At 47.9% G+C, this 23,569-nt stretch overlaps 1 protein-coding gene across 3 annotated transcripts in view; it reads right to left on the bottom strand.

Annotated features, from left to right (window-relative positions):
* CORO2A (coronin 2A) overlaps nucleotides 1-23,569 on the bottom strand; it is a 62,347-nt gene that overhangs the window by 3,797 nt on the left and 34,981 nt on the right. For 2 of the 3 annotated variants that reach the window (XM_035097497.2, XM_035097498.2), the window contains exons 2-11: nucleotides 17,303-17,503; nucleotides 12,887-13,003; nucleotides 11,766-11,915; nucleotides 10,468-10,647; nucleotides 8,261-8,377; nucleotides 7,531-7,635; nucleotides 7,154-7,250; nucleotides 2,925-3,037; nucleotides 2,723-2,813; nucleotides 570-829 (exon numbers count right to left, since the gene is read on the bottom strand). In XM_035097497.2, the coding sequence (XP_034953388.1) occupies nucleotides 570-829; nucleotides 2,723-2,813; nucleotides 2,925-3,037; nucleotides 7,154-7,250; nucleotides 7,531-7,635; nucleotides 8,261-8,377; nucleotides 10,468-10,647; nucleotides 11,766-11,915; nucleotides 12,887-13,003; nucleotides 17,303-17,503 (1,431 nt within the window). Of the gene's footprint in view, nucleotides 1-569; nucleotides 830-2,722; nucleotides 2,814-2,924; nucleotides 3,038-7,153; nucleotides 7,251-7,530; nucleotides 7,636-8,260; nucleotides 8,378-10,467; nucleotides 10,648-11,765; nucleotides 11,916-12,886; nucleotides 13,004-17,302; nucleotides 22,801-23,569 lie in introns of all 3 variants that reach the window. The other variant, XM_060269064.1, reaches the window with a different exon arrangement.

Raw genomic sequence — 23,569 nt, 5'->3', positions numbered from 1 at the left:
AGTAATAATAATAATAATAATAACAATTATTATTATTATCATCATCATCATCATCTCTGACTGGGTTTCTTGCATTGCATTTCTTGCATTGCATTTTGTTGCATTACAGTTAGAATTCCACACTGACTTTTTTCCCCCGCTGCTCCCTCCTGCCAGCTCTTTTGTGTTGTGTTGCTAATCCTCCGCACAATATTCAATGGTCACTTCTGACGTGTCCCGCTCACCTGGATGGACCATCAGTTTCTAAGCAGGCGCTGTGCCTGCCGTCCTTAGCAGACACAACACAGACCGCATGGATGAAGTTCAGCCACAGTTTGGAAGCCCCTGCTCTGGAGTATTGAAATTATCTCAGTTCTGGGAGGTGGAATGGCTCTGTATGGGTGTGATATACGGAGACACCGGGTGAAACTGCCCCAGCTCACTCCTTGTACTGCTTTGCACACCCTGAGAAAGGGGAATTTTCCTTGCTCTGGACTCCCAGCTAGCCAATTTCCAGCTTAAGCACCCACTTTAAGCTGCTCATCTCGACTTGCCAACAAGGCTTCTTCTCTCGTGTCAGACAATCATACCTCGTTTTCTGTTTTGGGCGGAGGACACTCAAAAACATCAAAGCCGTTTGACAGCCCGATTTTCCTGTCTTCTGGCCCTCTCTCCTCGGCCTTCCAGTACCCCCATCTCTCTTGCACCCTGCTTGGCTTTTCAGTGATGTCTGCCACCCTGGCCCGGAGCTGGGCAGGCTCCGTGGCTTCCAGCGTTGCCTCCTTTGCAGGGAGTGGCGGCAAAGAGTTCAAGATGACGGAGCCTGGTCTCAGAGACATCAAGATGGGGCCTGCGGGCAACAGAAAGGAGCATTTGGCACAAAGATCAGGAAGATCAGAGGATTTCAGAACAGACTCTGAAGACTCACAGAGGTTTTTAGAGCCAAGCCAGTGAATGACAGAAATAAGCAGGTTTTACTCATTCCAGTAATGAACCCTATGAGGACTGATATATTTCTGCACTAGAGAAAGTACACACGGCTAGGGCTGGGCGATATCAGAGTTTCAACATCGCGATGTATCACTAGATATAGTTCTATATTGCGATGTTGAAAAGCGGAGGGAGGAACCAGCTGCATTGGGCCTAGCCCCGTAAGGCACCAGGGCGAATCTGCCTCAGCTCTGTTGGCGGAGCAGCGGCTGTTTCACCCCAGCACCTCGCAGGGCCGAAGCCGATCTCGTTCCTCCACACACTGGGCCACTGGCAGTGGAGAAAGTCCCTCTGCCGCCAACGCCCGGCACACTGAGGGAAGAACGAGCTGCATCGGCCCCAGCAGCTCGTTCCTCAGTTTGAGGGCCAAAGTGCAATGAGCCCTCAAAGTGCAATGGGCTCTTGCCCTCAAAGCGGTCCTGGGCGATGTATCTATACATAGGTCCCCCCCCCCCCATTTTGCCCAATTTCTTTGCTAGGCCCAAAGAGAATAATTCTTCCATGTACCAGAGCTCCTCAGTGTCAGGAGTATGGGCAGGAGTCAGGCTCTGGGGCCTGTAGTGCTTTGCAGGACTGGGGCCTGCCTCAGCTTGTGCTGGAGAAGCTAGGAGTGGCCACTCAGGTGAGGCCACTTGATACCTCACTGCACCTGGTGGCAGGAGCTGGGAGGGATAAAAGCTCAGCATTTCCCTTCAGCTCTGCCACAGCAACGCTATCCCTGCCTGGTTGCCTCTGGCCTCTTGCTCCTTGCACCCTTGCCTTGCTGACGCCTTGATCCTCGCCCCTTGGACCTTTGCCTTGCCGACGCCTTGCTCCTTGACTCCCAGACCTTCGCCTCTGCCTTGCTCCTTGACCCTGTGACTGCCTGCTGCTGGACCCTCAGCCCTGCACTTGTTCCTGCTTCTACACCACCATCTTGCCTCTGGTCCCGATGTCCTCAGCCAGGGCTTCAACCGCCCGCCAACCAGACCGTGACACTCAGTGAGCTTAGCAGGAAAGTCAATCCAGGCCTTCTAGGCCTCTGCTACTGCACGCAACTCCCAAGAAGGACTCAAGCCTTGGAGACTTGAAGAGGCTTGAGCCTTAAGAGACTGTCTCAGGTGATCATTAGACATTCGCTGCAGCAGTGCAGGACCTACACTTCTGGAGCTTCATGTCTCAATGTTGCTCATGCTTAAAGCAGGGGCAGGGAATCTCCAGACCATGAGCCAAATTTGGCCTGCTAGCCCTCCTTTGGCCCACGAGGCCGTTTTGCCTAAACCACATCTGCCTGCCCGATACCTGTCATCCACTGATGTCCAGTCTTGGGTAGGTATCAATATGGCTACAAAGGAACAACTCAATGATGAGCTCCTTAGCGGGAGCAAGGTGTGCTCATACTACCATTCAGCTGATGGGCAGGGGAGCATACCTTTCATAGAATTGTAAAGGGTCACGAGGGTCATCTAGTCCAACCCCTTGCAATGAAGGAACGTTTTGCCCGACGTGGGGTTCGAAACCACAACCCTGAGGTTAAGAGTCTCATGCTCGACTGACGGAGCTATCCCAGCAGTCTCCAGATACACCAGGCAGGAGGTGGGGAGGGCAGTGAGAAATATGGGAGGTTGCCGCTTGTACGCAGGGTCCCCGCTCAAACCTAGCAATGCTCCTACAGGTGTGTCCCTCACCTGATCCTCTAGGTCTGCCGTTAACACGATGCAGACCAGAGACAGGAGGACATCATTTTGGTTCAGGCCCTTTGGGTCCCACTGACCTTTATTACTGCCGCTTAGCCATTCTTGTGCCGTCAGGGCTGGCTGGGCTCCAGCTGTCATCGGGTAGATGTCTTCCTGGTACGATTCAGACTGCAGAGAGAAACCAGAGCACACTAGCTTACCTCTGAGCAGGTGCCCCACCCCCCCAAAAGCAGCCCTGCTTAGAAGCCGCCCAGCGAAAGCCAGGAGAGATTCACTCACCCGACGCGGAACTATCATAGACACCGGCTCTATCAGGTACTTGGCCGGGATCAGTTTGTAGAATCGGAATATCTCGCAGGAAGAGACATCAAGACCCCTCTTTGGCATGAAACCTAAGGACCGGGGAAGGGTGGAGAAGTGTTATGGCAGTGTGAAACTAGACATGCACTGGCCAACACTGCTCATAAAACTGGCAATTACCACAATCCCGTTATGCAAATCTGTGGTGTGACTGCATTCAGAATACTGTGAACCACGGGTGTCAAACACAAGACCCGGGGGCCTAATCCGGCCCTCCAGACCTCGTCATGTGGCCCGCGTAGCCGCCGCAGACAATGACCGCTGACAGTAGTTCTGGAGCCTGCGATTGGCCTTGGGTCAAAACCGGGGGCGGGGCTGCAGGCGGAGGCCGGGGCGCTAGAGCCGCGCTGACGGCCTTGGCCAGGGAATTTCAATTTCGAATGAGGCTGAGGGAGGCAGTGACACAGCAGCCAGACGGGGAAGTGAGATGCAGGAGGAGGAGGAGGAAGCCCGCCGAGGAGGTAGGAAAGCCCTACAGGCGCCGCCGGCAAAGTTGGTGCCGGGACAGAGCAACGCTGGATTTTTTTTTGGTGGGCTTTGCTGTTGTCTCCGAGAGCGAGTGAGGCGGCACTGGGGAGCCGCCGCCCGCCGCTTCCCTTCCTCTCCTCGGCTGTATCCGGGAGGTGGGCGAGCAAGCGGGCAAAAGGGACGCGGAGTGAGCCTGAGGGGGAAGTAGGCGAAGCGCAACAGCCGCTCTCTTGATGGAGCCGGGTTTCTCTTCCCTCTTTCCCCATTTTCTCCTCATAGACACTCGGGAGGGTGCCTGGCTTTTGCTCTGCCCCCCACCCCGAGCCGCCCTTTGGCTTCTCAGTTCCGGCGGAGCTGCTCCCCGGGGGGCGGCCGGGAGGGAGGCGGTGGCGACGGCACGGGTTCCTGCTCTTCCCGCTCTGCCGCCGCCTCCTCTCAGCCCCTCGTGATGTAGGGCTCCAGATGGAGTCGCCTCGCGGTTTGAGTAGGTGGGAGGGGGATTTGGGGGGGGGAGGTTTTCAAGCCTCCTCTGCCTGCAGTCCCGGTAGGGAGAGGCAGCGGCGAAGACGACAACAGCGCGGGTGGGGGGAAGAGCAGCTCTGAGGTGAAGATGCACGTCCGCTGGGGCTGCCGCCGCCTTCCTCCTCGGGAAATCCGCTGCACTCCCTCAGCGCAAGGGGAAGGGACTCTGGCGCTGAGGAGGGAGGATGCAAAAGCAAAGCAGGGAGTTGGCGCTGCACTGCATGTTCCTGCCCCTCTCCAAAGCATGGGGTGGGTTGCAGCGTGTGGCATCCTGCCTAGCGGGGTTTGGGTTGCGCAGGGCGGGAGAGGGAAGCCCTCTTTCCATCTGCAGGTTTTTAATCCCAGCAGTGGCTTTCTCCTTCCTGCCGAAGGTTTAGTTGAGCCCCCCCCCCCCCGGGAAGCCGTCAATCCCCACCTTTTGTTCAAATTTCCCTCGTTTACATCCCCTCCCACACACGCGCCACGACGCAGGAATGTGATCCGCGTGGGGGCGGGAATGAGCTTACATTATTACAAAAAACAGTAATAATTGAATGCAGTGACAATAATTTATGATAATAAAGAGTGGACACATAGTCCTACAGACACAACCGGCCCTTTGAGGGTGACCAAACTGCTGATGCGGCCCCCGATGAATTTGAGTTTGACACCCCTGCTGTGAACAGATCTCGCCATCTGACCTCCAAAAGCTGGGAAAGGTTCAGAGAAGTGCAGCCGAAATGATCGAGTTACAGGTAGGTAGCCGTGTTGGTCTGACGTAGTCGAAACAAAGTAAGAATAATAAAAATTCCTTCCAGTAGCACCTTAGAGACCAACTAATTTTGTCATTGGTGTGAGCTTACGAAAGCTCATACCAATGACAAACTTACTTGTTCTCTAAGGTGCTACTGGAAGGAATATTTTTATTTATTATTTTGTTTCAAAATGATTGAGGCATTGATAAAACTATCAACGGTCACTAGCCATGGTGGCCATGTTCTGTCTCTGCTGTTGGAGGCAGTAAGTTTCTGAATACCAGTTTTGAGGAACCACAAGTGCAGAGCTCCATTTCTGCTTGCAAGTTTCCCACAACACCTAGTTGGCCACTGCAAAAGCAGGATGCTGGACTAGACGGGCCACTGATCGAGGGAGGCACTTATGATGTCCTTAACATGGGGCCTAAAACTCCAGCTGCTCCTCTTCCTCTACGAACATGCTGGGAGACTTGTAGAGGGGGGAAACAGAGAGCAGGGAGGGGAGTTGGCCTCTTACGTCTTTACCTCCCATTCAGCACTTACAACCTTGTCTTTCTCCAACCATCACAGAACACACTGCTTCCCTCTCTGTGCAATTTTTTCCTCCCATCCAACTCTTAAACGTTGCTGCCTCTGTCTCCAACCTGATGTGGGATCACCAGGGAACAAGTTGGAAAACTCCTGTCTCTTTAACAGCTGCTCCGTTTTTTTCTCTGCTGGTCTCACTGCCTCACCCTTCGTTTGCTTTGCGGCAAAATCTATGATAGCAAGCGAGAGGTGACTTGCGTTAGGAAAAGCCCAGAGCTACCGTACTGTTGAGAAGTGCTGGGGTGCAACTCAGCTTTCAGTGGAGGCTGATGTGTTCGCTTGGGAAAGCGTGGGTGGAAACTTGGAAGATCCTGTTTTAGACTGTCCTTTCCTACCTAATTGGTGGTGACCTTCTCTCGGGTGTTAGACCTCTTAGGGTTGCTGATCTCATTTCCTAGGGCTTGTTGAATTTTGCAACTCCCAAATTCCAAAATGAGGGGTTCTGAAAAGTTGTAGCATGACTTGGGGATTCAAAAGATATTTTGGTTACATTAATATAATTTAGAATACTAGAATTGTAGAGTTGGAAGGAACCTGAGGATCACCAAGTCCAACTCAATGCAATGGAGGAATATGGAGCTGTCCCATTTGGGAATCGAACCTGCGACCTTGGCATTATCAGCACCATGCTCTAATCTACTGAGCTATTCAGTTTTGCTTGGGAAGTAAAACTGTGTAAAACTGCATAGTTATCATTAAAAACGACTAAGTACTTGTAGCTATTATTATTGTTATTATTATTTGGCATTAGCTGACATTTTCAGAAGGTAAAATTAAAATTCTTTGGTTTTCCAAAAGCAGTTTTTCTGCTTTTCCAGCAAACATAGACGTACCAAGCTAAACGTCTGATCACAAAAAGAATAGCAGGTTTGAATTCCTCACACCCAAAAACATTTTGAAGACCCTCTCACTGAATAAATTTGCAAAAATTAAATTCACCCCCTAAAATGACACACCCTACTCATTTCCTCCTCCTTCACTTTCTCCTTGAGAGAGCAGACATCCTTTGTGTCTGTCCTGCTGAAACACAAGAGCAAGCATGGCTCAGGGCACCTCCACCTTAGACACACAGAACTAGGATCTTTTCTGTCAAACATGCATTTCCTGTAATAAAAGTAACTTTCTTATTTTCCTAAACTCAGAGTCTCCATGTACCTTAACATACATCCAGGGCAAAGTGTGCTCTTCGAACAGAGATTCAGTATTAACTTCCAACTTCTGCTGAGCGTTTTAACTAGAAAATGCCAACGGCTACAACCTCCTCCTCTGCAGTTGGGGGGCTGTTTAAAGAGACTGAGGATTCGGCTGGGCTATAGCCAAGCAATCCCTCCCCTTTGCACCCCCAGAGAAGGAGGTCTGTTAGTTGGAACAGAAAATGGTCGCTCTATGGTGCAGTTGCAAATTCAGATGGAAGCTTCATGAACGCCATGTGTTTAAAGCCCAGTTAAAAGACACTGCTTCCCCCCCCCCCCCGGGAACTCTGCCGGGAACTGTAGCTTTGTGAAGAGCTAAACTACAGTTCCCAGGCTTCTTTTGGGGGGGGCCTTGTATGCTTTGTACACAGCTAAAGAGAGAAAAGAAAGGCCTCTTAGAATGGTATTTTTGAACAGCCTGAAGTAAAGCAATAGTTCTCTGTTGAAATTCCCTCGGTGGCAAAAGGGAAGCGGTGAAAGGAAGAACCTCAGCCACATTGCACAGCTGTGACAAAACTGAAGGGAAGGAGGAACAGACCGAGGCCCGTTATCTTCCCATGACCAGCTGCCTCTTGCCGTATCAGTTGTTCACGGGCACCCCTTTATCGCACATCACCAGCAAAGAAAATGGCTGCAAGCTCACCGATTCCTTTCTGGGGCAAAGGAGAGCGGTATTCCATCAGGTAATTTAGGTATGGCTTCTCCGAACTGATCTCGTAGTACCTGATGTTTCCGTCGCCCTAGAGATAATGTGAGAGACAAGAGGGCAGTGTTGTATCCAAGAGAAGGGTGTGCTTGGCTCCCTGACACACCATTTGGGGGAAGAGATTTCATGGCCCCCAGGGGGTCGACTTGACATTTTAGCTAAAGAATCCTGCCACCGTTCTTAACTTGCTCAAATGCCCGTCCCACGTGGAGAGCGGTTTCAACGGCCAGATATGGGAATCTACTTCTTGCGCAAGTTTTATTTATAGTCTTGCCCACATACTTAAAGACTCTGTAGCAAGGGCAAGAACTCACCTTGCCCAGTACATACAGCATGTGCGTGTCCGAGTCATAGAAAGGAAACAAGAGACCCGAGGAACCGTCCACATCCTCCTCTACTAAAGGCACGGAAAGGTCACCCTGCGTGAGGAAACCAGAAACTAGAGCTATAAAGTGGCAAAACACAACAAGAACAACAAATGCAGTTCAAGGAGGATTTAGAGCAGGGGCCGCCAACTTTTGGGGGCCACTGGGCACATAGGGCGTTTGCACCAGTCACAAAATGGCTGCTGTGGGGGCCCGGCATAAAACAAAATGGCTGCCACATCTAAGAGAGCAGGGGAAGTGACACAAAATGGCGCAGGCACGCCGTGCACCACAGCCACTGCTGTGCTCTCTCACAGAGAGAAGCCCTTTGCACATCTCTGTTCATAATTGCTTTTATTTATTTATTTGCTTGCTTGCTTGCCGTCCACCTGGCTGGGTTGCCCCAGCCATTCTGGGTGGCTCCCAACAAAAAAATAGTAAAAGCACAATACAACATCACAAACTAAAAACTTCCCTTCAGATATCTTTTGAAAAGCACATAGCAGTTTATCTGTCTGACATCTGCTGGGACGCTGCACACACACTATATTTGAATGAGCTTTAAAGATTTAGTGTGTGCACACAGCCTAAACAGCAGAGAGAGACAGAGCTAAAAAGTTGATCTGTGATGGAACCATTAGCATGGCGAGTGCTTGCTGTGGTTTGCTGAGCAACTCACCTGATCCCATAGTGCAATTTGCCTGTTGTTCCACCTGGATGTCCCCGTGGAGAGCAGCTTTTTCATGTTTCCTAGAAACAAAACTTTATTCACTCTGTGAGACTTGTTGTTTGCTTCCTGCAAGAAGACACGGCGTGTTACTCAGAGGAAATCAAGCACACCAAATGCTGCTTTTTTCAGTGAAACTCATCTGCACTTGCCTATTGTCTGAAGTTTTGAAAACCCTCCACCATCAAAATTCACAGCATTTGCTTATCTCCCTGTACAGCTGATGCAGCAATACAGTGGTACCTTGGGTTAAGAACTTAATTCGTTCTGGAGGTCCGTTCTTAACCTGAAACTGTTCTTAGCCTGAGGTACCACTTTAGCTAATGGGGGCTCCTGCTGCCGCCACTCCGCTGCTGTGCAATTCCTGTTCTCATCCTAAAGCAAAATTCTTAACCCGAGGTACTACAGTATTTCTGTGTTAGCAGAGTCTGTAACCTGAAGCGTCTGTAACCTGAAGTGTCTGTAACCTGAGGTACCACTGTACCATAACTTACAAATTTAATCCGTTCCGAACGGACCTTCGTAAGTCGAAAAAAAGTAAGTTGAAGCCAATGGGGGGGATTAAAAAAATCCGTAAGTCGAAAAAATCCTATCTAAACCGCATCCAAAATGGCAGACGGAACTCTGTTCGTAACTCGAAACATTCGCAAGCCGAGTCATTTGTAAGTCGAGGTACCACTTTATATGATTTGGAAGCCATACCAGACTAATTTAAGGTAGGACTGTCAAGGCAGGGCTTGTCAGGCCTCTTTGGGAACACCAGTGTGCTCCTGGGGAACAATCACATTACACACCAACTGATGAATCATCTGAGGTAGAAAACTACATAGAGTACTGTCCTCTTAAAGGCTTCACTTGCATATTCCGCTTAAATCAGCAGCGTGTACCACAGGCCTTGGGACACAGAAACACCTTACAGGCGCAACGATGAGGGTAACTGGGAATCAGGATCCCAGGTAGATAAGTGACAGGAGCAAGCCAGTAGTAAATCACACCGTGCCTGTTGGAGTTAACTCTCTATTAGCAAGAATAGGATCTGCACAGACTTGGCTGAGCGTCAGCAGCTCATCCCCGGTAGCCCTTGCCCCATGGATCAATTGCCCAGACTAAAGGTTCCTGTCTCCCCACAGCCGTCTATGTCTCCTTTCCAGGTTCCCCCGCAAAAAACAATCGGAGACTGCACCTGCATGCCTTGTTTTCCCCACTTCATGCCTCTTCTGGTTCTGGGAGACCAGGGAGGAGGGTAGATTGTTGCAGCGCAAGGGGAAGACATCCTTGCTTCTTCCCCAGCTTGACTCGTCTCTGCCTCTTGACCTCCCACTCACCAGCTTCCACTTCTAATCCTGGACTTCTCTCAGCCACAGACTGTCTTAGCACACTAAGCCGTTACCCCTTTAGCTTCTGACACCAGCTCTTACCAATCTTCTCCCTCTGATCACTCGCCGTCGTCCCACCACTCCCTAACCTCTGAGCCTTCTTCCCCAGTGGGTTCCTCCCACTATTCCTCTTGAGTCCAACCAGTCCAGGACAATGCATCAGGCTGGATGCTGAATAAGGAGGGGGTACTTTAGAAATGAATGGCCCATGGCTGACTTCTGCCTCCCTCGAAATGTGGTGATTATGGTGCAAAATAATGGGCGAAGCCCCAAGGTGACCTTCGGGGAGGGACGTTGGGCCCACCAATCCATCTAAACTTGATTGATACTCCTCCCCACCTGACAGATAAGGTAACTGCAAGCAGTCAAGTGAATGTCATGGACGGCAGCCGAGTCACCTACCCACTCCTAAACTGCCTATTTCAAGCTAGGTTGACGGCCCATCAGATGAGAAAAAGGGTTCTGATTCCAGTTCAGAATCAATTCATCATTATTCAGGAGCAGGAGAAGCTAACTTTGAAAGTGTTGCCCAGCTGCAGAACAGAAGAAGGCTGTAAACGCCAGCAGGTCTGGTTTGTGTCCCCAGATGTAAACCTGGTGTAGGATCTAAGCCAGATCTTCTGCGCTAGACCCTGCTGTTTCAGAGGAAGATGGATCTCACCTTCTGACATGCAGACCTATCCTTCTCCTGTGCACAGGAGAGAACATCCTTTTAGCCATCTAAAACAAAGAGCAAGCGGTCTTCCCGCGTGGCGCTTAATCAATCTCGCCAGCCCTGCGTACCTGTAAGACAGTTCCTGCTCGTGGGTCAATGACCCTTATTCTCCTGTCCCTGCAGGCCGTGGCTAAGAGGCTCCCATCTGTGTTGAACGACATGGAAAGAATGACGTCCGTGTGGAAGTGGATTGTCTTCACCGGGGTCTGAATTACAGACTCTTTGGTGTCAAGGTTCCATATCATGATCTGAAGGCAAAAGAGAGGTGCATTCGTGAATGTTTCCCCAGCTCTCCAACCATAGTGCAGACAACGCACAAAAAGAACAATGAAACGACTACTCCCAACGCTATGCAATTTAGACAAATTGCACACAGCACGTTTCCATGATTTCCCCTGTTCAGCTTGACTGGGCATAATTTATGCAGCTTCTGCTAGTCACGGGGAAGGACAGGCGGCTGCATGGGGTGGAAATGCTCCAACCCATGAACACTGAAAACTATATCCACAATGAATCTGGCTTGCGAAGTTTCAGGAGGCATTGCCACCCACTTTTACTTCATTTCTTTGCAACCACTAAGGACTAGGAAATCCCAATTTGTTGCTGGCTTTGATGAAAATTGAGGTTCTTATTTGGCACGGATAATTCAGTTGGTGCTAATAATGCCAAGGTTACAGGTTTGATCCTTATGCGGGACAGCTGCATGTTCCTGCATTGCAGGGATTGGACTAGATCAGGCATCCCCAAACTTCGGCCCTCCAGATGTTTTGGACTACAATTCCCATCATCCCTGACCACTGGTCCTGTTAGCTAGGGATCATGGGAGTTGTAGGCCAAAACATCTGGAGGGCCACAGTTTGGGGATGCCTGGACTAGATGATCCTCAGGGTCCCTTCCATCTCTATAATTCTGCGCCTGAATTCTGCAACCAATACCATATTCTGTGGTCTTGCAGAACTGTGGCATATTTATTTGCAATTCAGGCTTATATGCCGCTTTGCACAAATAACAACAACATGCCACCTCCCTACACACAAACACACACATACACATATAATTTAAAAGAAACAAGTTGTGGGAACATCCTGCTAGGCAATCCTGGGCCAGCTTATTCATTGCCCCCCCTCCGCATTGTCCCCCTTTCTCTCTGTTCTCTATGCATGCTGGGAATAGACTGTGGCCACCATGTTTTGGAAGGCAGGAAATAACTATGAGGCAAAATCCTCTCACTGTGGCAGAGACTTATAACCTCTCATTCATTTCACACACCTCAGATACTCTGCCCAAGCCCCCCCCCCCCATGGAAGCAGAATAGAACAACAGCAGGTTGATGTTTGAAATGAAGGTTCACAAGACCCCGACTCACTTTGTAATCATAGCCAGTGCTGAAAAGGATGTTGCTTGCGGTTGGGTGCCATTCGATGAGTCCCACCCTCCGCGAATGACCAATGAGCTCCTTCTGTGCATCTGTGATGCTTTTTGTGAGTAAGTGGTGAGGAATGTTCCAGACTTTAACCTAAGAGACACGGGAGTGCAGAGTCTTTAAAGTCAGCAAGTCAGCTCCGTTAATCAACACCTGCCCGTTAGCAGCAGCAATCAGGACTAATAAGTCTTAATCAGCAGTTGAGGGTGAAGGAATGTGAGATGGGGAGATGGTTTGCAGGGGGTGGCAGAGGGGCAGGATCAATGCACACCCAGTGCATATCCAACCCTCAAACTCCAGGACTCCATCCTGTCCCTTGGGTTTCCGCCATGCGGGCCACCAAGAGTCTATGCACAAACAAAGGTAACACCAAGAGAGATGTTCCACCTGCACAGTGAAAGTTGTGCTTTCCATTGACCAAAAACGGGGGGGGCGGGGCGGGGTATCTAATCTGTCTCAATTCCTGCACTACCACTTTAGGGTGGAAGCGCCAAATCAGGCTCTTAAGAAGTGCCCCACTCAACTGAAGTATTTATTTGCGTTTCCCACCCTGCCTCCAAAGAATGGCATTCTGGCCTCACAACAACCTTATGAATCCAGTCAAGTTAAACCTGGCTCTAACATCCCAACATCACCTTATTACTTTATCCGCTGTCCCTTGGAACCTTCCTAGCAAATGACGACGCCTTTAGAACTAGTGTAAACATGTTGCTGCCTGGTCTCCATCATCATCATCAAAAACACCTTGATGTCTTATGCGCTTCTACCTCTCTCTTGAATTCTGAATCACTAACCAGTGTTACGCTCGCACCAGCATTTTCAGTGTGGTTATATCCACTCTACAGCAGGCAACCACAACCGGAAACATATTTGCCGGCTTTGGTTTGAGCTAACCATGGTTAGAACAAGTGCTGACTTAACACTAACTATAGCAATGAAAGGAAAGGGGAAGAAGGTGAGCCTATGGGATAATCCCGATCTTCTAAGCATAGTTAGGAAACTGGGGCAGCATTCTGTCTGCACCTGACAGGGGTTATATCGCTCCAGAGGTTCCCGAAACTTACAGTGGTATCTTCAGAGCACGAGGCTATTACAAAGTCGTCGAAAGGGTTCCACTTGATGTCTAAAACATTCCCTTTGTGCCCACAGATGCGAGGGTAATGCGGGTCAAGTTTTCCTGTCTGGAAACAAACAGAAAGATTTAGTTCCCAAACGGCAACGTCTCTGATAAGGCCTGTCAATCGACACAAAGCACAACAGAACTCCCCAGTGTGTCTTGTCCTTCATGGTTTTATCTTGATCCCTTAATGTATCTGTCTCTTAGAGCCATTTCCTACCCATATTAAACCACCAGTATCAACAGTTGCCATAACTTGATTGTGTTCCTTTTTGCAGGGTTTAGATGCAAACTACATAGACTAGGGGCTCCTCAAGATTATGTGTTTATTGAGCAGCCATCCTGAGTTGCTTGCACAGAGTACTGTGGAAATTAGACTCATCCAGTCTTTATTGAGCATTCATTCTGATTTGCTTGTGTGGGGTGTTTATACGTCTTCTTGTGAATCATGCATTCGTCCCACACTTTTCATTGCCTTTCTCTGTCACTTTCCTAACTGCAAAAAGTCGTCTGCTGCTGCTTTTTTAAAAAGTGGATTCTTCTTCTAGGGTGACAAGAGTGCACTGATCCATGTTACTTCTGCAATCCTAAATTTCTCGTATGCACTTGAATCCCTCCCACAAAATACTGATAACCTGGAAGCAATCCAGTAGGGAAGGACTGAAAACAAAGGACATACAAATTTAGGGTGAAGAAAAACGTATTTTAGAGCAGCCAAGCCAGTCTGAGAATGCCCACACTTTAATGTTTAACACATACACATATATTTTTCTCTCCTAAGGCAAGCTTTCTGCCAGTTTCCAGAACAGTTGATTTGAAATGGAGCTGTGGGTGGTGCCTATTGGCTAGTTTCTGTGACGCCACAAATGCCACCCCTCCCCCCCCAATTCTTGATTTACTTCCACAACTTTTTTTTTAACATTTGAGAGTTTGTTTTGTTTTGTTTTTTGGATGGTGAAGGATGGACATTTAAATGAATAACCATGTATGTGTGGCTTAGGGGGAAAGACAGACCTGATGTTTGAAGGAAGAGGGGAAATGATAACAAATTAAGCATGGAACCAGCTGGGATATATTCTGTAATGGCTGGGTTGCAAAGCTAGATTAAGAACCTGCAGGGCAAAGGATGTTGGTCATAATATTATGATTGAGGAATGGGAAAAAATGTGGCATGAGAATATCAAGTTTACTGCGTGTAGTTTATTAAAGGAAAATTTAATGAAGATGATGTATAGATGGTATCTTACACCAGTAAAATTAGCAAAGATTTATCATAACCATGATAATAAATGTTGGAGATGTAAGAAAGAAGAAGGTTCATTTTACCACATGTGGCGGACGTGTCCACTAGTGAGTGACTTCTGGAATAAGATTTATAATGAACTTAAGAAAGTGTTGAAAAACACATTTGTTAAGAAACCAGAAGCATTGCTAGTGGGCATTGTCGGGAAGAAGATTCCAAAGAAGAATGTTTCTTTTTTTATGTACAGTATGCTACGACAGCGGCTAGACTTTTGATTGCCAAGAACTGGAAATTACAAACACTACCAACGATCGACGATTGGCAGATGAAGATGATGGAGTTTATGGAATTAGCTGAGATGACCGGAAGAATCCGCAACCAGGGAGAGGAAGCGATGGAAGAAGAATGTATTTTATTTTAAAAAAACATGCTAAAGTAGCATATTAGATCAGAAATTAAGTTGTAAATAGACTGTGGAATTTAGGAATGTGTTATATGAAAGGGAGAAAATAAGATTATACAAGGTGATTAAAATGAGTTAGAATTTGCTAAGTATAAATGTGTTAAAGAACCACAGGGAGGGGAACCCGAGGAGGTCCCATTATACTATGTGAAGTGATATAAGAATTTTTGCTTTATTTTTATCTGTTTTTTCTTTTTTCTTGTCTTTTTTCTTGTTCTAATCCTTTATATATTGTTGTTATTTTTGTGAAAATTCTAATAAAAAATATTATAAAAAAAGAACCTGCAATAATTGCACCTTACATGTGTTTTCAAATACTGCCCAGAAACAGCAAAGAAGAGAGGCTCTTGCACATGAATTTCCTTCATCACAAGCAGTATGAATGTGGTTGTGCACCAAGATCACATCTGGGTTGTGATGTGCAACCCTGCTTGCAACACACACTGAGGATGGGAAGCGTATTTCCATTTGCATCACAACATAAATAGGAAATGCAAATTTCCAACCGCTGTCGTGGGCTGGGCATACCTTTTTGCTGTGCCTCTATCTGGACTCGAGTCTTAAAATGGCCTCTTAACCTTACAGAGAGCTGAGCTAAAATATAATTTTCTTATTGTATATATTTTCACCACAAGGGGTCTGTAGCAGACAGGTGTTTTGAGGGGCACTGTAAAGGTTAGAGAGGATTACACTAAATATTTAAGTAAGATTCTGTTGTTGCAGACCATGGTCCTTTGGATTATAACATATATCTATTACATAAAGGAAACACAGGTGACGTGTGGCTGTTTGGAGGACCAAGTTAATACTACACTCACTTTCGGTCACACTGGTATACATACAGCCCCCATAGGTTTCCCCCAGGGTGAAAAATGGTTAGTAACCCCGTCTTAAAGGGGCAATAACCAATTAAGAGTGCATCTGGAGAATATATAAATAACTATATTGTAGTGGCATGAAAACGCGAGCAGGATTTGAAATATGAGCAAGAGAAGAAATACATTTAAGGCTAATAACGTAGGTTGGAGAGTTATAAGTTAAAATATGCAACGTTAAAGGATAAACATAGAACCCCATGGAGAGAGGGATGGGAAGTCAATGGATAAATTAAAGGTATTGTTGATGGTAAAGTATGAAAGCTTTTGAAAACAAATTACATCTTTTTTTTTTAAAGAGTGCTTTTTGGCATAGTTGTTCACTCCAATCACCCTGTAAATGTGTTGTCCAAAGCCATCCCCAGAACTACATACATTCACAAAAGGAAGCATTCATGACTTTATCCTGGAAGGTGACCTTTTGGATCTTCCTGTAGCTTTATCACCACCATCTTTAGTACAAGAATTGGTGGCAAGTGGTTTAAGTCCTCAGTCTGGCCCCCAGTAGGGACCCTCTCCTAAAAATATGACTTTCTCTTATGAAAACCAATACATCTGCAAAGGGCTCACCAGGCAACTCGGGATGCGTGGGAAAGGCAAAGGGGCTCTTTAAGCCCCCTTCAACCTGCATCAACAGCAACAGCAGGCTCTTCCAGAGTCCTGGTGTTTGTATGGGCAGGAGGAGGGGGGGGAAGGTCCCAGACAATTCTTCTGCAACTCAACAGGGTGTGAGCCGCAAGCAAAATGAACAGTGATGCAGTGCAAAAGGAAAGGAAAGGAAAATGATGCAGTGCAAAAGGAGTTTACATGGGGTTTGTATGTGCATGTGTGTAAATGAGCCTTTTGCCCTTTGTTCTCAGTTCACGAGACAGAGTGAGTCAGTAGATGAAGCCAATCCTGTTGGCCTTTCAATCCCTTTGGTTTTCAACCAGGGTGGCACCCTGGGGTGCCTTGAATGAGGGTCAGGGGTGCTGTGGGCTACCCTGGCATCTTTCCCTCTTTCCTTCCCTCCAGTGTGGTGTAGTGGTTAAGAGCGGTAGACTCGTAATCTGGGGGACCGGGTTCGCGTCTCCGCTCCTCCACATGCAGCTGCTGGGTGACCTTGGGCTAGTCACACTTCTTTGAAGTCTCTCAGCCCCACCCACCTCACAGAGTGTTTGTTGTGGAGGAGGAAGGGAAAGGAGAACGTTAGCCGCTTTGAGACTCCTTCGGGTAGTGATAAAGCGGGATATCAAATCCAAACTCCTCTTCTTCTTCTTCCCTCCCTCCTCTGATGCCCTCTCGCATCTCTGCCTCTTAAAGGCTTGCCCAGCTATTTGTTGCAGCAGCTCTGGCTACAAGATCCGCAGGCGAATGGTGCCTCTGGGGACAGCTGGGGGGGGGTGCTTCACAGGCCCCAGTGGGGCAGTGTGAGGAGGCACCTCTCTTTGGGACAAGGGGGCAGCTCACAGACCAGGGGCGGCAGCTGCGGCTGCCCAGAGGACTCCCAAGGAGAGGGGAGAGGAGGCTGAGGGAACACTCCACGAGGGAGGGTGTTCGAAAAAGGGTGAGAGGCTGCCAGCTCTGCAGGCAAGGGGTGACATAACTGGGATCCTGAGCCCCACAGGGGTGCCACAAGAGAGCCGTGGGCTCAAAGAGGTTGAATACCTCTGCCTTACTCCATTCAAAAGATGTCCCTCTGTTAAAATGAATGGGCCATTCGTTTTTAGGAGGTTCCACCGCCCACCGAGACATACAAACACACAAAACCAGCTATACCTGACAACCCTGGGTGGCACTTACCTGATTTACTGGTATTACAATAAAGGCTCCTCCACCGGCACATTCGGTCACAACAGCAACGAAATGCGGGTTCACAGCGCAGAAGTGATTGTCGTGAACACTGCGGGTGATAGGCACACAGTCATAGCACTTCTCCTTGCTGGCTGCCTTGCCGTAAACATGGCGGAATTTTGAACTCCGGTACTGAGGGGACCATGACATCTGCAGTGAACACAGGGAAGGGAACCGTGAAGCCACCAGACTGTCTGAGATTTCAGATTCAAGTGAGGACACTCTTGTATATGTAAGGTAAAAGGTAAAGGGCCCCTGGGCGGTTAAGTCCAGTCAAAGGCGACTATGGGGTTGCGGCACTCATTTCGCTTTCAGGCCGAGGGAGCCGGCGTTTGTCCGCAGACAGCTTTCGGGTCATGTGGCCAGGATGGCTAAACTGCTTCTGGCACAACGGGACACTGTGGCGGAAACCAGAGCGCACGGAAAAGCTGTTTACCTTGCCGCTGCAGTGGTAACTATTTATCTACTTGCACTGGTGCGCTTTTGAACTGCTAGTATGTATATGTATTTATCTACATCCCAGCAAACCCTCGGTGAGTTAGGGGCTTCCCCTGCAAGCAAAGACTGGCTATGGTGGATTGAGCAGACGGGACTAATCGTGGGTCCAATGGTCAAGAACAGGCATCCCCAAACTGCGACCCTCCAGATGTTTTGGCCTACAACTCCCATGATCCGTAGCTAACAGGACCAGTGGTCAGGGATGATGGGAATTGTAGTCCAAAACATCTGGAGGGCTGAAGTTTGGGGATGCCTGTTGAGTCAAGAAGGTGGTTTCCACACAAGTTGTGGAGGGAAGTGTGAGGCAGGTGGGGCTTGTCAACCTTAGAAAGCAGCCCATCTAGGAGAAGGAAAATTCTGATCCTAAACCTCCACCACTTTGTGGGCTATTGGGGGAAGAAAAGGCGATGGAGTAAACCCTACTCCATAAAGTGGTGGGATATACGCCTCCTTCTGGCAACTCCTGCAGCCAAGCTGGTGCCAAACGTATTGTTCTGCTTTCTTTTGGACCACATCAGTGAGGCTGAGAGGTCTTCTTGTCTGGGCAGCCCAGGACCTCCAGACACACTGCCAAGGCTTGCGCCCCAGAGGGGTCACTTCAGTGCCGCTAACACAGTGGTTTGACGTCACTCCATTGTCTCTTGAGACAGATGGATGCCAGCAATATAATATACATAGGAATTCCTTGTAGATGACCGCAGCGCTTGGAAACAGCAAGTCAGGTTGTGTACCCACAGCAGTGACCAGAGGAGGAATGACTGCTGGGAGGAGTGCAGAAAGAAGCAGTGCCATGGTACACCTGCAGCAGCACAACCAGACACCTACAACTGCCCCACCTGCAACAAAACATGTCTCTCCTGTATTGGTCTCTACAGCCACAGCAGGCACTGTAGCTCTCCGGTGACTTGACTTCCAGTGGTTTGCCTCTCCCATTGTCTCCGGAGACAGAGGGATGCCTATTCTTACATCAGTTATCACTGCCTTAGTTTGTCTGTCTCACACACATCCTGACACGCTGTTGAACACTACTGTACAGTATCCATTTATCCCCTCTATCCTGAGCTGGCTTTTGAAGCAGTTGTGTTAAACTGAGGTTGCAATCCAACACACGCATACTTGAGTGTAGGCCAAACTGAGCACAATGGGAATTCTTCCAAGGGACTTTCTTCCAACTTTCATAGGCTTGCGTTGCTAGTTTTCCTATTTATTTTTTAAAAAATTTAAAATGTTTGATAGAACATTTATTCCCACAGTGGATCTGGTTGTTAAATATTACAGCATACCAGCAACATTTGCTTTCTGGATAGGCAGTTACAGGGAGGGGGATGCAGAAGGGAAGTTAGTGAATACCAGGGCACATGTATGCATTGCATGTCAAAAACGCCCCTTAAAAAATCCCTCTAAAAGAAAGCAGGGACAAAATAGGGGCAGTGATTAAGGACAGATACCAGAAAACAGTCTGATTAGCCAACTCTCCCTAGATAATAAAGACAATTAGAGCACATGTTCCAAACTAAATTAGCAGGGCAAATGTTGAGCAGTGATCTGAGGTAGAAATTTTTTCCAATTTCATAAGTTCATTAGTAACAATGAATTCCAATTACAAATGCAGTGTTAGGCCGCCTTGGCAGTTTCAAAGCTTTTAGCTTTGGCTGCTAAAACAAGGAAAACAATCATGCTAAATTAGATCATTCTCCAGGACATCAAACGATTCCCCAATGCAAACTACCCTAAATTTTTCCAATTCAACATTTTCTAGAAAACCCACATCGTCATTGAGGAGACAGGCATACTATTAAACTCTTTCAATAGTGCCCCCCCCCCCACACAAACAGCTTCCTCTTGGCTTCACAATCAGAATAAGATGAAAATGCCAGCAGACAACTTATTCTCCTATCATCTGTCATTGCAGTGATTTTTTAAAAAAAAACACCAAAACTTTAAAAAGCTCAAAACTGCTCTGGGGATTGGAGAAGAAGAGGTTTCTTGATGACATCATGGGTGCCAGCCAATCAGAGCTTCTGCTGTCAGTTTGCAGAATTGTGGTTCCTGCTCATCTCCCTTCAGGACTTGACCTTGAACAGAAAAGTTCCTTTTGCGCTGAATGCAGCAAGGACACTTCCAAACTGACGCCACTACTTGGGGAGGGGGAATGTTATGTGTATCTCCACCTTCAGTCTGTTTAGTTTTGAGTTTCTGATGAGTCAGATTGAAGGTGGGAAACTACATGGTTCAGGTAGCTGGCCTGATCCAGAAGGGCAATTCTTAAATTTTTACGCTAATAATAATAATAATAATTGTTGTTGTTGCTGCTGCTGCTGCTGTTGTTTTATTATTTATACCCGCCCATCTGGCTGGGTTTCCCTAGTCTCATGTTTAGCTCATTTAGGAACAGTTTCATGGTATGCTGCTACAATGGGATGCTGTCGACTGCATTCTTCGTCACTCCCCCCTGCCCCCAAATAATGCAAACATTAAAAGAGAGTAGAAAAAACCAAAACACAGCCATGAACTACCGAGCCATATGCAGCCCACCAGTCACATATTATGGCCTGCCAGGTGCGCGAGACAACTCCTTCCCGCTTTCATTCTAAACAGCAGGTTTTCAAGTTCCTGGTGAGCCATCGTACATTCACAGCAAGCTATGAAGATTTGCCCCAACGTTAAACCTTAAAATAACATTACCGGCGCATAAAATAACCCAGGGAAGAACTGCATTTAATGCTAGCCCAACGGCTCCCAAAGCCTGGCTTTTACTAGACTTCTCAAAGACCCAACAGTCCCGTCCCCATTCCAGGAGGAAATTTTGGAAGAAAGTGCCATGACCAAAAGGTCTCTGCTCCTTGCGGTCTCTCACTTTACCGCTCATAGTGAGTTTTCTGGAGCAGAGGACTCACCTGATGAACTGAGCATATGGAGTTGTTAAGAAGGTTTTATGGCAGTTTTTCTCAACCTCGAGTCCCTAGCTGTTGTTGGACTACAACTCCCATCATCCCTGTCCGCTGGTCCTGCTAGTGGGGAGCAGGAAGAGGATGCTGGCGAAGGGCGTAGCCTGGAGCAGTGTTTCTCAACCTTTTTTGGGCCAAGGCACACTTGTTCCATGAAAAAAAATCACGAGGCACACCACCATTAAAAAATTTAAAAAATTTAACTCTGTGCCGCCCTATATTGACTATATAATTATGACTGTAAGAAACACTTGCCAATTGCTGTGTTGGTTGCAATCTCCTGTAATAAGGCTTCACAAGCCGCTGATTTCTCTGCCAGCACAACCCTTTGCTCAGCAAGTTTCAGGTTGAGCTCATCCAGTCAGCTTCTTTAAGTTTGTCTAAAACCACCCTCCCGTGGTGGTGGCTGTTGAGAGCTGCGCTCGCCCCGCATCGTGACCCGGCCGGCTTCCTTTTCAGCGGGCCAGTGGTTATTATTGGCGGCCGCCAGGCATGTGACAATGCAAATCGCCCTTCTCGTCACCGCACGTCGCAGCACACCAGCCAGCGTCTCGCGGCACACTAGTGTGCCGCGGAACAGCGGTTGAGAAACGCTGGCCTGGAGGGTCGTATTTTGCTCCCAAGCCTAAGGTGACTCTATTTTAGAAGATGTCTGAAGGCAGCCCTGTTTAGGGAAGTTTTTAATGTTTGATGTTTTATCATGTTTTTAATATTCTGTTGGGGGCCGCCCAGAGTGGCTGGGGAAACCCAGCCAGATGGGCGAGAAATAAATAAATGATGATGATGATGATGATGATGGTGCTTTAGTTGAGATTGCTGCGTTGCAGGGGGTTGGACCAGATGACCCTCAGGATCCCGTCCAACAATTCTATGATTCTAGGGTTTTTAAAGGAGGCGGGTGGCGCTGTGGTCTAAACCACAGAGCCTAGGGCTTGCCTATCAGAAGGTCGGCGGTTCAAATCCCCGCAACGGGGCCAGCTCCCGTTGTTCGGTCCCAGCTCCTGCCAACCTAGCAGTTTGAAAGCACGCCAAAGTGCAAGTAGATAAATAGGTACCACTCCAGCGGGAAGGTAAACGGCATTTCCATGTGCTGCTCTGGTGCACCAGAAGCGGCTTTTTCATGCTGGCCACATGACCCGGAAGCTGTCTGCAGACAAACGCCGGCTCCCTCAACCTGTAGAGCGAGATGAGCGCCGCTACCCCTTAGTCGTCCGTGACTGGACCTAACGGTCAGGGGTACCTTTACCTTTAGGGCATCTTGAACGGTGTTTGAAAACTGAGAGGCAACCGGTAAAAAACTTACAGGTATAATATGCTCTATGCAGCTGACTCAGCCAACTGGCAGGAAGCTGCACTTTTGGAACAACTGAGCAGTTCAAGTAAGGCAGTCTTGAAAGGCGCGCGCGCGCACACACACACACACAGTGCATTGCAAAAAAAATTCGAACCAGGAAGCTAGCAGAGAATGTAAGGCAGCTGCCAGGTCCTTACGAGGGCAAAGCAGAAATGCATACCATGATGCTTAAAGAGATCAAAAAAATCAAAAGCATATTGTGACTTGAAGAGGTCAAGTACTTTGCCAAGCAGAGCTGGAGGCTAAGCTCAAACATCTCTCTTAATCCCACTGTACGCAGTGTGACTGTGAATAGGTGATCCTTTACACAGCAAAAAGGAATTTAACAATCAGATTTCCTGGCACTAAACGGAGGAGAGATGGTTATCTCTCCTTCAGAAAGTAGAAGGCTGTTTGCCCCTAAGCACTGTAGACGTGTTTTTGCCAAATTATCTGCATATATGTTTGTTTATATCAGTGTAGTCTGGAAGCTCATTAAACGGGAGGATGTGTTGCCACATCGCTGCACGTCGGGAAAGTTTCCAGGCACCGGCAATATGTCACAAATAACTAGGAGGAGGGATGTGTGGGTAAGCCGGCTGGCTAGTGTTTGTTGGTTGTTGTTGTTGTTTCGCAGACTAGCAACTTTTGTAGACTTATTTGCACAGCTGTATGAGAAAGAGGAGAAGAGAAGAGAAAAAGGGGAGGAATGTATATGAAAACACAGCAGGAAGGAAAACTGCTTATCTCTCTCTCTCTCCAAGGTATTTTTGTTTGTTTGCTGCTGTTTCTAAAAGCACTCACTTTCTCTGTTAATTGCACCAGCCCCTTCCACTATCTCATTGCTGATTTACAGGACAGATATTCCTCCCAGAAGAGTGCCATGATCCTGCAGTTCCCAACTCCAAAATATGGCATTGGTCATGCCCTGAAGGCTTAAGTCTCTCCATCTTTTTCCATCCTAGCCTTGAAGAGCAGCTGGCACTCTAACCACCTCCATTCTTCCTTCCAGCATCATGTGGCACACAGATCCTGGGAAGGTGGCAGGTGGTACCAGGTGTCCGAATGTCCCATCACACCAAGAGATCCCTGCCTATGGAAAACTAGCATGTCAGGGAAGAGGTCTGCTCCCTGAAGAGCTAGTTTTCTGTCGGCAAAAAGGAAGCAAAACCAAATCAAAACACAGCAAGGTTACAGAACTATGGCCCCTTTCTTAAAACCACCAACCAGAAAATGGATATAATGGGTTAAACAGTAGTAAAATTAAGATCCGATTACTCTGTACATTTGGTAGCCTTTTCGCCCATTTTAGTCACTGGTGTTCTAAGCATGTGAAAATGTTTTTGAATGATAACATTTCAGCTCATTTTCTCTCTTTTTTTTCCACCTTGGAAAGCAGATCCAAAGCATGCTATTTATTTTCCACAGGCAAGTGAA

Source organism: Zootoca vivipara, chromosome 16, assembly GCF_963506605.1.
Source record: "Zootoca vivipara chromosome 16, rZooViv1.1, whole genome shotgun sequence".
Lineage (NCBI taxonomy): Eukaryota > Metazoa > Chordata > Lepidosauria > Squamata > Lacertidae > Zootoca > Zootoca vivipara.
This window is presented reverse-complemented; position numbering and strand designations above follow the sequence as displayed.